At 35.7% G+C, this 14,605-nt stretch overlaps 1 protein-coding gene across 1 annotated transcript in view; it reads left to right on the top strand.

Moving 5' to 3' along the window:
- Positions 1–14,605, top strand: part of BMPR1A (bone morphogenetic protein receptor type 1A) — a 156,787-nt gene that overhangs the window by 122,722 nt on the left and 19,460 nt on the right. The window contains exons 4-7 of the mRNA XM_077124689.1: positions 651–813; positions 2,078–2,180; positions 3,171–3,267; positions 3,419–3,518. Of these exons, the coding sequence (XP_076980804.1) occupies positions 651–813; positions 2,078–2,180; positions 3,171–3,267; positions 3,419–3,518 (463 nt within the window). The remainder of the gene's footprint in view (positions 1–650; positions 814–2,077; positions 2,181–3,170; positions 3,268–3,418; positions 3,519–14,605) is intronic.

Here is a 14,605-nt window from a genome sequence, read left to right as displayed (position 1 = left end):
TTTTTAGTTCTGTTCTGCTTCCAAGCTGAAAGGTTCAATACCACGTGTGATGTTGAGGTAAAAGGCACCCGATAGTATGATTAGTGACTGCCCCCCCACCCTCACAATTCCCTTACTTAAGCAATTAAGATCCAAAGCAACATGTATAGTAACTCCTTTTCTACATAGAAACAAAAATAAAGACTTCTTTTCTTTTTCTTTTTTTTTTTTGTTAAGAGCTAGGCACAAGTTTTGAAGCAAAGATTTTAAGAAAATTTGTCTGTTTTATTAATGGTTTAATAAAAGCCTTTTAAAAAAGCTTCAGAACCTTCCCTGAAGTCTCTCCTAACTTTGTTCCTTTCTTTTAAAGCCATAACCATATTCCACCTTGTGCCTTTCTCCTTTCCAACAGCTTTTTCACTTGTGCAAAAATTGTGATTAAAAATTGTGATGCTGTCATCTCCATATTTCCCATAATGCCCAGTACAATTATTCTGTGCATAATAGATTATTAATAAATGCCTGATAACAGTATGCAGTTCATTTTTAAAAAATAAAAGAAACAGCCTCAATGTAATTAGAAAGCTTATAAGCTTTTCCTCACTGAAAATTGAAATAAAAAATTAGCTTTTCAGAAATGGTTTATTAACAAGTTTCACATTTGAATACAGGGCAGAATCTAGACACTATGCTCCATGGTACAGGCATGAAATCAGACTCTGACCAGAAAAAGTCAGAAAATGGAGTAACCTTAGCACCAGAGGATACCTTGCCTTTTCTAAAGTGCTACTGCTCAGGACATTGCCCAGATGATGCTATTAATAACACATGCATGTAAGTATGTTATGCAGTCATTCCCATGATGTATAAGAATAGGGTTGCGTTTAGTGCTATTTTAGGAAATACTTCACTGTGTAAATTTCTTTTTCCTTTGACTTTATAGGGTATCTTTCCAAAGTATCCAAAAATCTTATTTTGTATATAATAATATTTATTACCATTAAGAAATTGGTAATTACTGTCTTGGAGTAACATTACAGTATAGCTTTTTAGAGGATATAAAAGAATCTAGTATATGCCTTATGTTTTGAGTTTATTTAATGAACTTATAAATTATTGATGTCATTGTAGAAAACTTAGAAATTATAAAAAAATAAATAAAAATGAATATTCAGACGCAATTTCCTAACTACTAAAAATTGGTTCAAATATTATATAGATATATAAGAATGATACTGTGATACTTAATTTTGTAACTTTGTCATTTTCTTAAAAAATGAATAATTTCTGCAAAATTCTTTTAAGGAGAAGCAATATGCTTACTGATATGAATGGAGAATCAGAACACCCAGAAAAGACTTTTAGAACTTTCTTTCATAACATTTAAAATCTTAATGAATGAATAAGTATATATATGTAAATTTCTTAAAAATTAGCTTATCCAGAAGTTCCCCCCTTTTCCTGTCACATTCAGTAAAAAGTACTTCTCAGGCTCTCAGTCCATCTGTTTTTCCCAAATATACTTTTCCTTGTAATTGATCTTATGTTTCACAGGAAAGTTTTTTTTGTTTGTTTATTATTATATACAGAATATAAATCCGAAAATCCTCTGGGTAAGAGAGAAAATTAATTTTAAGTATTTTTTAAAAACATTAAGTTTAATTACTTTATAAAACTTTATAAGCAGTAGTAGAATGCTCGCCTTTCATGTGGGGGAGACCCAGATTTGATTCCCAGACAAAACAAAACAAAAAACTTTCTAAGTTCGTTTTCTGTGATCCCATGACTTTGAATTAGCAAAAAAAAAAAAAAAAAAAAAAAAAAAAATGCATAGTAATTCCTTTTTTGAAGGTCTTTTTAAATTAGAAATCCTTTTCAATTTGTCAGAGTTCTTATTAGCCCTTTAAGTCTTAACTCAGACTTAGCAGGTTTCATTTGCCTTTAAAACCTATTTGGTTTTGCTAAATCACATGTAAATGCAGTTCTAATTCATAAAAGAGGATACTAATTGCCATCAGTATCTAATGACCCTAAAACTTGAATTTAACTAGGTAGGACTTGCTGGTGTGAAGTTACAGTGTTATTGCCTTTCTTTTAGAACTAATGGGCACTGCTTTGCCATCATAGAAGAAGACGAACAGGGAGAAACCACATTGGCTTCAGGGTGTATGAAATATGAAGGGTCTGACTTCCAGTGTAAGGTAAGATCTAATTTGGGAATCCCTGAAATAAAGAAGGGGGAGGCTCAACATGAAAAGCATCAATTTCCCCTTGGGGAAGTGTGCCCAGTCTGCACATTGGTGTATGTTCACGTGAGAAATGTATTGGAGAAAGTTTGCCCATTACTTCAAGTAATAATGATTATAGAAATTGAAATTCCAGATTATTTTACTTTAAAGTTTTAAATTATCCTGTTTCTAAGTTGTCATCACTGCAAAAATTTGTAGATTGATAAAATTTGCTGAAATGACTTTCAGGAGATGGTTAATAATCTTTTTACAACTTAGATTTTTTTTTCTTTATTACAGAAGTTGTGGGTTTAGGGAGCAATCATGAAATACACTTACTTTACTCTCAGGAATATTATTTTCCATATTTTGCTCTTTCCCTCACCCAAATGTGCTTCAGGTTCATTAATTTCCACATTGTTATGTAGAATCTAAAGTATCTTCTACCCTACAGGGCCACCTTGTCTTAGCCATTCTTTCTTTTGGACTAGGACACCCTCCACCTTAGTCTACTCTTAAGTCTTATCTGTCCTAAGCCTCAGTATTACAGTGAGATCATACTTATCATACTCGTTATGTAATAAAATTTACCTTATTACCCATGTTATTTAGGAAAAGGTCTCATGACATTAATTATTTTTATACTAAAAATAACTGACTAGTAACTTACAAAGATATGCCATATTTGGGGATGGAAAACAAACTTTTGTCTGTAATTCTAACACACTATCTACATACATATATTTTCCAGTCTTCATAAAATATTTCAATGGAAATTCTCCTGAATTTTCAGCGATCCTTTTTGCATATAAAATTTGCTGGTCCTTTTCATGCACGAAATTAGAAATTGTATTTTATGAATATTTTAAAAATTCATCAATATACTATATTAAGCCATTGTGCCATCTCTAATTTAATTCTATAGTTTAAAAAATTCTAATTTTACCATTGCTTTTCCTCTAGGATTCTCCAAAAGCCCAGCTTAGAAGGACAATAGAATGTTGTCGGACCAATTTATGTAACCAGTATTTACAACCTACACTGCCCCCTGTTGTTATAGGTAGGTTAGTAGAGAAAAGTCTGAAGATGATTCTCAATAAAGTCTTTTCTCTGATTTTAACAATGAGTGAACTATCTAGATTTTAACACTACAACCCCCCACCCCCAAATGGGATGCGATAGAAAGATAACATGTTTATTTCCATTGTCAGGTCCATTTTTTGATGGCAGCATTCGATGGCTGGTTGTGCTCATTTCTATGGCAATCTGCATAATTGCTATGATCATCTTCTCCAGCTGCTTTTGTTACAAGTAAGAAGATATTTATTTGGGTGGGAAAATTTGAATTTAAATATTCAGTTTTAATATTTATTTAATAACTATTGTTAGGTGTTAGGAATTCAGTGGAAATACTTTTAAAGTATCCTTGAAAAAAAAAGGTAAAATATAAGAAATATTTTGTTGAATCTTAAATACCAACAGTTGCTCTTAAAGCCAAGTGGCAGACACCACTGACCACTGTATTCAGTTCAAAAACTATTAACTTGTATTCTACAATTATTTCTCCTTTAATTAACTAGATAATTGTTTTCATTAGGGAAAAGAGGACCTCACTACCAATCAATCAATTGAACAAAATTTTCTACTTATTGTATGTCCCTGAGTACTTAGGATTTTATATTTATAGAATATTGAACTTTCTTATATCTGAATTTTTTATTACAGCATTGTTCATATTGGTAAATATTTGGACATAACTAAAAATTTGGTTATCATTGGGTAAATTGTGGTAAGTCATAGTAGGAATATTAGATACCATTTAATATTCAAAAGAATGACAGAAGAATGATGGTGACAAAGACCATGGACTCCAGATCCAGGTTTCACCGGTTGGCTAGCTGTGTGACCTGGGCAGATGAGGAACCTCTTGATAATGGTTTCCTCATTTGTAAAATGGGACCAATGCTCCTTACCTCTTAGATATTTCTTAAAGATGCAGTAAGCTAATGCATGAACATTGCCTAGCATACTCAGTATCCATAAAAATGAACTGTTGTCTTTTTTACATTTATCAGCTTAGATAATATGTAAAACATAAGGAGATTTTTAAAAAGTGAGTTGTAAAATACCAATACAGTCAGTGCCATTTATGTAAATGTTTATACAAAAAAAAAATCTATGTTGGGCGGGCAACAGTGGCTCCAGTGGCAGAATTCTCACATGCCATACTGGAGACCTGAGTTCGATTCCTGGAGCCTGCCCATGCAAAAACAAAAAAAAAACAAAAAAAACTATGTTATGAATATATACATGTATAATGAAAGTGTAAGTATAGGTAGGAAGGATATAACCACCTTCAGGATAGTGATTGTCTCTCACGAAGGAGATGTTTGGAGCTTCAAGTATATTCATAAGATTTATTCATTTAAAATATATCTAAAGTAAATATTTTTTTAATAAAATTTACTTGTGTCCACCTGGTTACAAATTAATGTATGTTTAAAAGATTTCATAATTTGAAATTTTGTAACAAGAGAGCTTTAAAAAGATAACAGATTACTGAGAACTTACTTGATTTATTTTCCATAAACTCCTTTTCTCCTTTTTCCATATTGGAAATACATTTATTGTTTTGTTTTGTTTCAGTGGTGGGTTTTTTCTTTTTTGACTTCTCTTTTAGAGAAGTTGTGGGTTTACAGAGCAAGCATGGATAAAATGTGGGATTCCTTTATACCATCCTATTATTAACACATTGCATTGGTGTGGAACATTTGTTACAATTGATGACAGCACATTGTTATAACTACTATTAACTATATTCCATACTTTTACTTAGGGTTTGCTATTTGTGTAATACAGTTCTATGGATTTTTTTTTTCAATTTTTATTCTTTTACCATATATAAAACCTAACATTTCCCCTTTTATCCACATTCAGATATATGTATTTCAGTACTGTTAATTGGGTTCACAGTGTGCTACCATCGCTACCATCTATTACCAAAATATTTCCATTCTTCCAGATAGGAATCCTATACATTTAAAAAAAACTTTTATTGATAAAACACCACACAAGCACATACATTCTTAACAATCATTCCATACATGGTGTATAATCAGTGACTCAGTATATTATCACACAGTTGTATATTCATCACCATAATCATTTTTTAGAACATTTGCATCACTCCAGAAAAAGAAAAAACTCATACATATCACACCCCTTACCCTTCCCTCTCACTGATTACTAATATTTCCATCTATGCAATATATGTATTTTTAATTTTAACATTTGTTTCCCCCATTATTTATTTTTAATCCATGTGTTTTACTTATCCGTCCATACTGTAGATATGAAACACAAGGTTTCACAATCACATGGTTACATTACGAAAGCTATATCATTATACAGTCATCTTCAAGAAACATGGCTACTGGAACACAGCTCTGCAGTTTCGGGCACTTCCTTCTAGCCACTCTTACACACCTTAAACTAAAAAGGGGATATCTATATAATGTGTAAGAATAACCTCCAGGATACTCTCCACTCTGTTTGAAATCTCTCAGCCAGGAACCCTATACATTTTAACCCCAACTTCTCATTCCCAGTCCTCACCCATCCCCTAATAACCTATATTCTGACTATGTGACCTTGCTTATTCGAATTATCAGCGAGATCATATAATATAAAAGTGTCCTTTTATGTCTAGCTGTTTCACTTAACATGATATCTTCCATGTTGTTCATCCATGCTGTCGCATGTATCAGAACTTCATTCTTTTTTATGGCTGAATATATCCCATTACATGTATATACCACATTTTGTTCATGCATTTATCGGTTGATGGACCCTTGGGTATCTTCTGTCTTTTAGCAGTGTGATGCTGCTATGAACATTGATCTGCAAATATCTGTTTGAATCCCTGTTTTCAGTTATTTTGGAATATACCTAAAAGTAGAATTGCCAGGGTCATACAGTAAATCTGTACATAACTTTCTGAAGTGAGGAATAGCCGAACTGTCTTCCACAGTGACTGCATCATTTTACATTGCTACCAGTAGTGAATGAGTGTCCCTGTTTCTCTGCATCCTCCCCAACCCTTGAAATTTTCATTTTTTTTTATAGTAGCCATTCTAATGGGTGTGAAATGATATATCATTGTGGTTTTGATTTGTATTTCACTGATGGCAAATGATATTGAACATCTTTTTGTGTGCTTTCTGGCCATTGGAGAAATATCTGTATAAGTGTTTCGTCCTTTTTAATTGGCTTTTTTGTCTCTTTGTTGTTAAACTGAAGAATTTCTTTATGTATTCTGTATATTATTAATCCTTTATCAAATATGTGGTTTATAAAATATTTTCTCCCATTCTGTAGGTCGTTGTTCTTACTTTCATGCTCAAGTCCTTTTATGCATATAAGTTTAATTTGATGAGGTTTCATTTATCAAAATTTTCATTTGTTTCTTCTATTTTGGGTGTAAAGTCTAAGAAACTATCGCCCATCACAAGATTTACAAGCATCCTGAAGGTGCTTCCCTACGTTTTCTCCTACAGTTTGATACTTAGGTATTTGATCCATTTTCAGTTGATTTCTTTATGTAGTGTTAGGTAGGGCCTCTTCTTTTTTTTGGCATATAGAGATCCAGATTTCCAAGTACCATTTGTTGAAGAGACTATTCTTTCCTAATTGTGTGGACTTCAACCCCTTGTCCAAAATCAATTAGCAGTAAATGTGAGGGTTTATTTCTGAGCTCTCAATTTAATTCTTTTGGTCGGTGTGCCTGTCCATGTGCCAGTAACTATGCTGTTTTGATTACTGTGGCTTTGTAGTAAGTTTTAAAACTAGGAAATTGTGTTGGTTTGAAAGGATAATGTACCCTGGAAAAGCCGTGTTTTAATCTTGACCCATCTTATGGAAGCAGTCATTTCTTTTAATCCCTGTTCAGTACTGCAGGTTGGAAACTTGATTATGTGAGACGTCCACTTGTGGGTGTTAACCTTTGATTAGAGGGAGAGGTGACTGCACCTATTCCAGGCAGGTCTTGATTTAGTTACTGGAATCCTTTGAAAGAGGAAACATTTTAAGAGAGTAAGAGATCCCTAAGAACCACGAGAGCTCATGTAGCCAGAAACCTTTGGAGATGAAGAAGGAAAACGCCCCGGGGAACTTCATGAAACAAGAAGCTTAGAGAGAAAGGTAGCAGGCATCACCATGTTTGCCATGTGCCTTTGCAGTTGAGAGAGAAACCCTGAATATCATCAGCCTTCTTTTGAACCAAGGTATCTTTCCCTGGATGCCTTAGACTGGACATTTCTATAACCTTGCTGTCATTAAATTCCCCCTTTTAAAAGTCATTCCATTTCTGATATATCACATTCTGGCAGCTAATAAACTAGAACAGAAGTGTTGAGAAGAACTTCATTCTTTTTCAAGATGGCTTTGGCTGTTCGGGACTCCTTACCTTTCCATATAAATTTGGCGTTTCCCTTTCTTCAAAGAAGGTTGTTGGAATTTTGATTGGGATTACATTGAATCTGTAAATTGCTTTGGGTAGGATTGACTTCTTAATGATATTTAGTCTTCCAGTCCATGAACATGGAATCCTTCCATTTATCTTTTCTTTAATTTCCTTTAGCAATGTTTTGCAGTTTTCTATGTACAAGGCCTTTACATCCCTGGTTGAATTTATTACTAGATATTTGGTTCTTCTAGTCACCATTGCAAATGGAATTTTTTCTTGATTTCTTCTAGTTGTTCACTGCTTATATATAGAATCACTATAGATTTTGTGTTGTTGATCTTATATCCCTCTACTTTGCTGAATTCAGTTATTAGCTCTAAGAGATTTTTGAGGATTATTGTTTGTTTTGATGTAAAAATACGTATGTGGTTGACTTCTGGGAAGATGACATAGAGCAGTGGAGTGAATTCACTCCTGCTCTGTGAAACAAGATAGGGAACGGGGAGAAAATGACCAGGATTAAGGTCTTGGGGTATGAGTAAACAAGGAGGGTCTTGTTCTAGTTTGCTAACTGTCGGAATGTTATATACCAGGAAAGGAACAGCTTTTAAAAAGAATTTATTAAGTTGCTAGTTTACTGTTTTATTGCCAAAAATATCCAAATTAAGGCAAGGCTATGGAATTGTCCCAATCTGAGGCATCCAGGGAAAGAAACCTTGGTTCAAGAACGCCGATGATGTTCAGGGTTTCTCTCTCAACTGGAAAGGCACGTGATGAACATGGTGACATCTGCTAGCTTTCTCTCCAGGCTTCTTCTTTGATGAAACTCCTCCAGAGCTGTTTTCCTTCTTCATCTCCAAAGGTCTCTCGCTGCATGGGCTCTTGTGGTTCCTGTGGCTCTCTCAAAAATGTTTCCTCTTTTAAAGGATTCCAGTAGACAATTTAATTAAGACTTGCCTGCAATGGCTGGAGTCACATCTTCCTCTAATCAAAGGTTGGGCGTATCTCTTCACATCTCTGTGGAGATAATCTAATCAAGTTTCCAACCTACAGTGCTGAATAAGGATTAAAAGAAATGGCTGTCTCCACAAAATGAATCAGTATTAAAACACGGCTTTTCTAGGGTTACATAATCCTTTCAAGCCAGCACAGGTCTTTAGGCAGTTTTGGGGAGGAGAGTGGCAGGGGGATCAGGACAGGAGAGATGGGTGGATGAGGTGACCAAGATCTCACCAGGGTGGGCTGTGGCTTGCTGGGACATGTGATAGAAGGAAGCAGACCATCCTCTGCTCCAACCTGCCCCAGTTGCTGGCTGAGGCAATTTCCCCATACGAGTCATAGTGGACAGCACCCGCAAAGAGCCCAGAGGCAAACCTGATGGTCCAGCACAAGGACAGGCCTCAGAGCAGGGGTAGTGATTACCTGGCCGGGTGCTAGGGTTAGCTGGCCCCCACAGGCTTGGTGTCTGACAGACCCACCAGTGCTAAGAATCATCTGATGTGCTGCTCAGTCCCACTGGCAGAGACTGACCTTCTGATCACCACAGGCCCAAAGCAGCCCCACCCCCTCCCCGGGAGCATGCCATCCTCAAGCTGCTGTGGCAGGGTGGGGTGCAGCTGAGGGAGGAGGAGTCTGAGGAGAAGAGTTAAGTGCAGGCAGGCTAACTCCTTGTCTGCCTGGGTTTTTATTTTTTATTTTATTTTTTCTCAATATTCTTTTTTCTTTTTCCCCTTCTTAAAATATATTCTTTGTATACATTGTTACTAGTAGTATAATTGTTTATTTTTATTTTTATAGGTATATTTTTGATTCCTTATTTTCTGTTATTTCATATTATTTCTTATTATTTCATTTACTTTACTTTTATTCATTTATTTTTGTCTTAAATTTTCTCTCACTTTGGTGCGCACCAGTCTGACTCCACTCCCATTATATCTTGGGGTATCTCCTTTTACTTCTGGGGCGTACTACTGTTGAGGTGTGTTTTCTTGTTCTTGTTTTTGTTTTTCATATTTTTATTATATTTTAAAAATTTTATTATTATTATCATCTTTTGTGTGTGTGTTCATGGGCCAGAAGTTGAGCCTGCATCTCCTGTGTGATGGTCAACCATTCTGCCACTGAAGTTGGCGTGCATCCCTGTTAGCTTCTAATAGACCCTCAAGTTGAATTGTGTCCCCTATGTAAGATCCTGGCCTTGATTTGGCAGAGAATGACTGACAAACCAAGTTCAGAAGGGAACCTGCAGCAAAAAAAACCAAGTGAATACAAAACTTTAGAAGAATGAAGGAAACCAACTTGCAAAATAACCGTATCAAGATAATTAAATGCCCCAAACACAACAGGAAATTACAAGCACAAATGGGTCCAGCCAAATAACCAAATAAAAATTCCAAAGGGGACACAGAATATGCAACAATTATCCAAGGATATTTATAATGAAATAAAGGATGTCAGGAAGACATTGAAGAGCATAGCGAAGAATTCAGAAGGTTAAATAGTAAAATGGTAGATCTCATAGAAATCCAAAATACAGTAGACCAAACTGGAACTATTCTAGAGACACAGGATGGCAAATTCGAAGAAGCAGAAGAAAGAATAAAGTGAGTTAGAAGATAGAACAATTGAACTAGAGCATACAAAAGAACAAATGGTCACAAATGTTGAAAAAATGCAGTTGGAGCTTAGGGAAGTGATGGACAACAAGAGGCACACAAACATAAGCATCATTGATGTCCCAGAAGGAGAAGAGGAAAGGGTTGGGAAAGTTAGTTGAAGATATAATTGGGGAAAACTTCCCAAACCTTATAAAAAAAAAACCTAAATGTAAGAGCCAGTACCAGAAAACTTCTAGAAGAAAATGTAGGGAAACATCTTCAAGATCTAGTAATAATAGGAGGTAGCTTCTTAGACTTTATACCTAAAATACAAGCTGCAAAAGAAAACATAGATGGAAAGTCTTTAATATCAAGGGTGAAGAGGCAGCCAACTCAATGGGAGAAAAATATTTAGAGACCACGTATCAGATAAAGGCTTGATACCGTGTGTACATTAAGAAATTACACAGCTCAACAACAAAAGAACAAACAACCCAGTTATAAAATGGGCAGAGGATATGAATAGGCACTTTTCTGAAGAGCAAAAAAGAGCTAAAAAGCACATGGAGAGCAGCTCATCTTCATTGGCTATTAAGGAGATGCAAATTAAGATGATAATGAGATATCAGCTCACACCTATAAGAATGGCTGCTATTAAACAAACAGGAAACTGTAAATGTTAGAGAGGATGTGGAAAATTGGAACACTTACTCACTTCTGGTGGGAATGTATAATGGTTTAGCCATTATGAAAATCAGTTTGGCAAAGTCAGTTTGAGTTGCCCTATCACCTGGCAATTCCAGTACTTAGTTGAGGGCAGTGACACAAACAGACATTTGCACACATATGTTCATGGCAGCACTATTCACAGTTGCCAAGAGATAGAAATAATCCAGGTGCCCACCAACAGACAAGTAGATAAAATGGTACAGACATATATGGAATGTTATGCAGCAGTTAGACAAAATTATGTCCCAAAATATATAATAATGTGGATGAACCTTAAGGATATAATGTTGAGTGAAATAAGTCAGCCACAAAAGGACAGTTGCTGTATGATTTTGTTATTGTGACTCTGATAAAGACTCCAGTGTTTTGGAGCAGCTAGAAGGAAAAATCTGAGATGAGGGAATGGTGACAAACTGAGACCTGTTCTCTCTCTGCGCTTTGAAAATTATTGCTTTTTTCTTTCTTTACTTTGTATAAATGTGTTCTATTTTACAACAAAAAATAAATACTAAAAGAACTGTAGGCAGCTATAGTAATATTAGATAAAATAAGTTCCTGAAATGAAAAATTTGAAAATGTTTAGTAACAGGTTATTACTGTAGCAAAGTTGATATTTATAGTAACTTGCTACTTGATTTTTTTTTCTACTTGATATTTTGAAAACACAGTTTTGATAGTTAATCAAATGGTATTTCAGATAGTATTGTATATTTAGAATCTAAGAAACTGATATCTGTAGCTGAAGATTTTTTTCCTTCCTTGCTTTAATTTTAAATTGATTTATGAAACATTGTATAAACAGGCTTTACAATGATTATTTACATATTTTGCTTAAATATGCCTATGGGTAAGCTAAATAAGATATCCATTGTGGTTAAGATTTTCATGTTAATTGTAAAAACATTTGTATCTTCATATTTTCCTGAAATTAGGAAAATGTTTAGTAACATAAGTCATTACTATAGCAACATAGATATTTGTAATAACTTTCTACTTGATATTTTGAGAACATACACAATTTTGACAGTTGATCAAATGGTATTTAGTGTTTAATATTTAGAATTTAAGAAATTCTGCTACCAGAATTTATAGATTTTTTTTTCCTTGTTGCCTTAATTTTAAATTGGTTTATGAAACTTACTGTGCAAACACAGTTTTTACAATGATTATTTGGATACTTTATTTAAATATGCCTGTGGGGCAGGCCGGGGTGGCTCAGCAGGCAGAGTTCTTGCCTACCATGCCAGAGAACCAGGTATGAATGCTTGTGGTTAAGCAACTAAGATATTTTGATGTTTCTAAATATACTGTTTGTTTTCTTAAATAAAATAAAAAAAAAACATAACAAACAAACACAAACGTTCTTACCATATGATCATTCCATTCTTGGTATATAATCAGTAACTCACAAAGTCATCATATAGTTGTATATTCATCACCATGATCGTTTCTTAGAACATTTGCATCAATTCAAAAAAAGAAAAAAGAAAAACTCATACATGCCATACCCCTTACCCCTCCCTCTCATTGACTGCTAGTATTTCCATCTACCCAATATATTTTAACCTTTGTTTCCTCTATTTTTTTCCTATACCGCTTACCACTCCCTTTCATTGATCACTAGCATTTCAATCTGCTAAATTTATTTTAACATTTATTCCCCCATTATTTATTTATTTTTAATCCATATTTTTTACTCATCTGTCTATACCGTAGATAAAAGGAGCATCAGACACAAGGTTTTCACAATTATACAGTCACACTGCGAAAGCTATATCATTATCCAATCATCTTCAAGAAATACAGCTACTGGAACACAGCTCTATGTTTTCAGGCACTTCCCCCCGCCCCTGCCCCCTGACAGCCTCTCCAATATACTTTATGTAAAAAGGTGATATCTATATAATGCATAAGAATAACCTCCAGGATAACCTCTTGACTTTGTTTGAAATCTCACAGCCATTGACACTTTATTTTGTCCAATTTCTTTCTTCCCCCTTTTGGTCTAGAAGGTTTTCTCAATCCCTTGATGCTGAGTTTCAGCTCATTCTAGGATTTCTCTCCCATGTTGCCAGGAAGGTTTACACCCCTGGGTGTCATGTCCCATGTAGAGAGGGGGAGGGCAGTGAGTTTGCTTGTCCTGTTGGCTGAGAGAGAGACCACATCTGAGCAACAAAAGAGGATGTCGGGGGGGGGTGACTCTTAGGCCTAATATTAAGTAGGCTTAGCCTATCCTTTGCGGGGATAAGTTTCATATGAACACACCCCAAAATTCAGGGCTTAGCCTATTGCTTTGGTTGTCCCCACTGCTTGCGAGAACATCAGGAATTCTCCAATGGGGAAGTTGAATTTTCCCCTTTTCTTGCCATTCCCCGAAGGGGACTTTGCAAATACTTTTAATAAAAATATTTTTTAAGATTACATAAGTATAAATTCTCAGAATTTATACATAAAACTCAGAATGGATCAAAGACCTAAACATTAGCTCTAAGACCATAAAACTGATAGAAGAAAATGTAGGGAAATATAAATCTTATACTAGGAGGCAGTTTTCTAGACCTTACACTCAAAGCAAGAGCATTGAAGAAAGATACAAACAAATTGGAACTCCTCAAAATTGAACACTTTTGCGCATCAAAGAACTTCGTCAAGAAAGTAAAAAGAAAGCCTACGCAATGGGAGACAATATTTGGAAACAACCTATCAGATAAAGGTCTAGTATCCATAATTGATAAAGAGATTGTTCAACTCAACAACAAAAAGACAACCCAATTACAAAATGGGCAAAAGACTTGAATAGACATCTCTCAGAAGAGGAAATACAAATGGCCAAAAGGCACATGAAGAGATGCTCAACATCCCTGGCTATTAGAGTAATACAAATCAAAACCATAATGAGATATCATCTCACACCCACCAGAATGGCCATTATCAATAAAACAGAAAATGACAAGTGCTGGAGAGGATGTGGAGAAAGAGGCACACTTATCCCCTGTTGGTGGGAATGTCAAATGGTACAATCGCTGTGGAAAGCAGTTTGGCAGGTCCTCACAAAGCTAAATATAGAATTGCCATATGACCCGGCAATACCATTGCTAGGTATCTACTCAGAGGACATGAGAGCAAAGACACAAACGGGCATTTGCACACCAGTGTTTATAGCAGCATTATTTACAGTTGCCAAGAGATGGAAGCAGCCAAAATGTCCATCAAGAAACGAGTGGCACTTCCTGGAAGATGGCGGCTTAGTAAGATGCGCGGATCTTAGTTTCTTCTCCAGGACACCTACTAGGGGAGTAGAAACGATACAGAAAGCGCCCAAAGCCACAACAGAGATAAAAAAGACAGCGTACCCCATCCTGGAACGGCTGGCTGGCTGAGAGAAGCAGCTCGGGTGAGATCGCCGAGGCGCACGGGCCTTACCGGGCGGGGTGGCAAGCGGCCGGAGTTACTCCCTTCCCCCTTCCCGGGCCGGCTGGGAGAATTGGAGAGGTGGTCCCCTGAAACCAAGGCGACTGGCGCCCACACCACGCGCAGCCCCCGGACCAACTGAGAGAATTGGATCGGAAACCCCAGGCCGCGGAGAACGGTGACCCTGTGACTCCCGG

Source organism: Tamandua tetradactyla, chromosome 13 (assembly GCF_023851605.1).
Source record: "Tamandua tetradactyla isolate mTamTet1 chromosome 13, mTamTet1.pri, whole genome shotgun sequence".
NCBI lineage: Eukaryota > Metazoa > Chordata > Mammalia > Pilosa > Myrmecophagidae > Tamandua > Tamandua tetradactyla.
The sequence above is the reverse complement of the archived record's forward strand: the minus strand, read 5'-3'. Positions and strand labels throughout refer to the sequence as shown.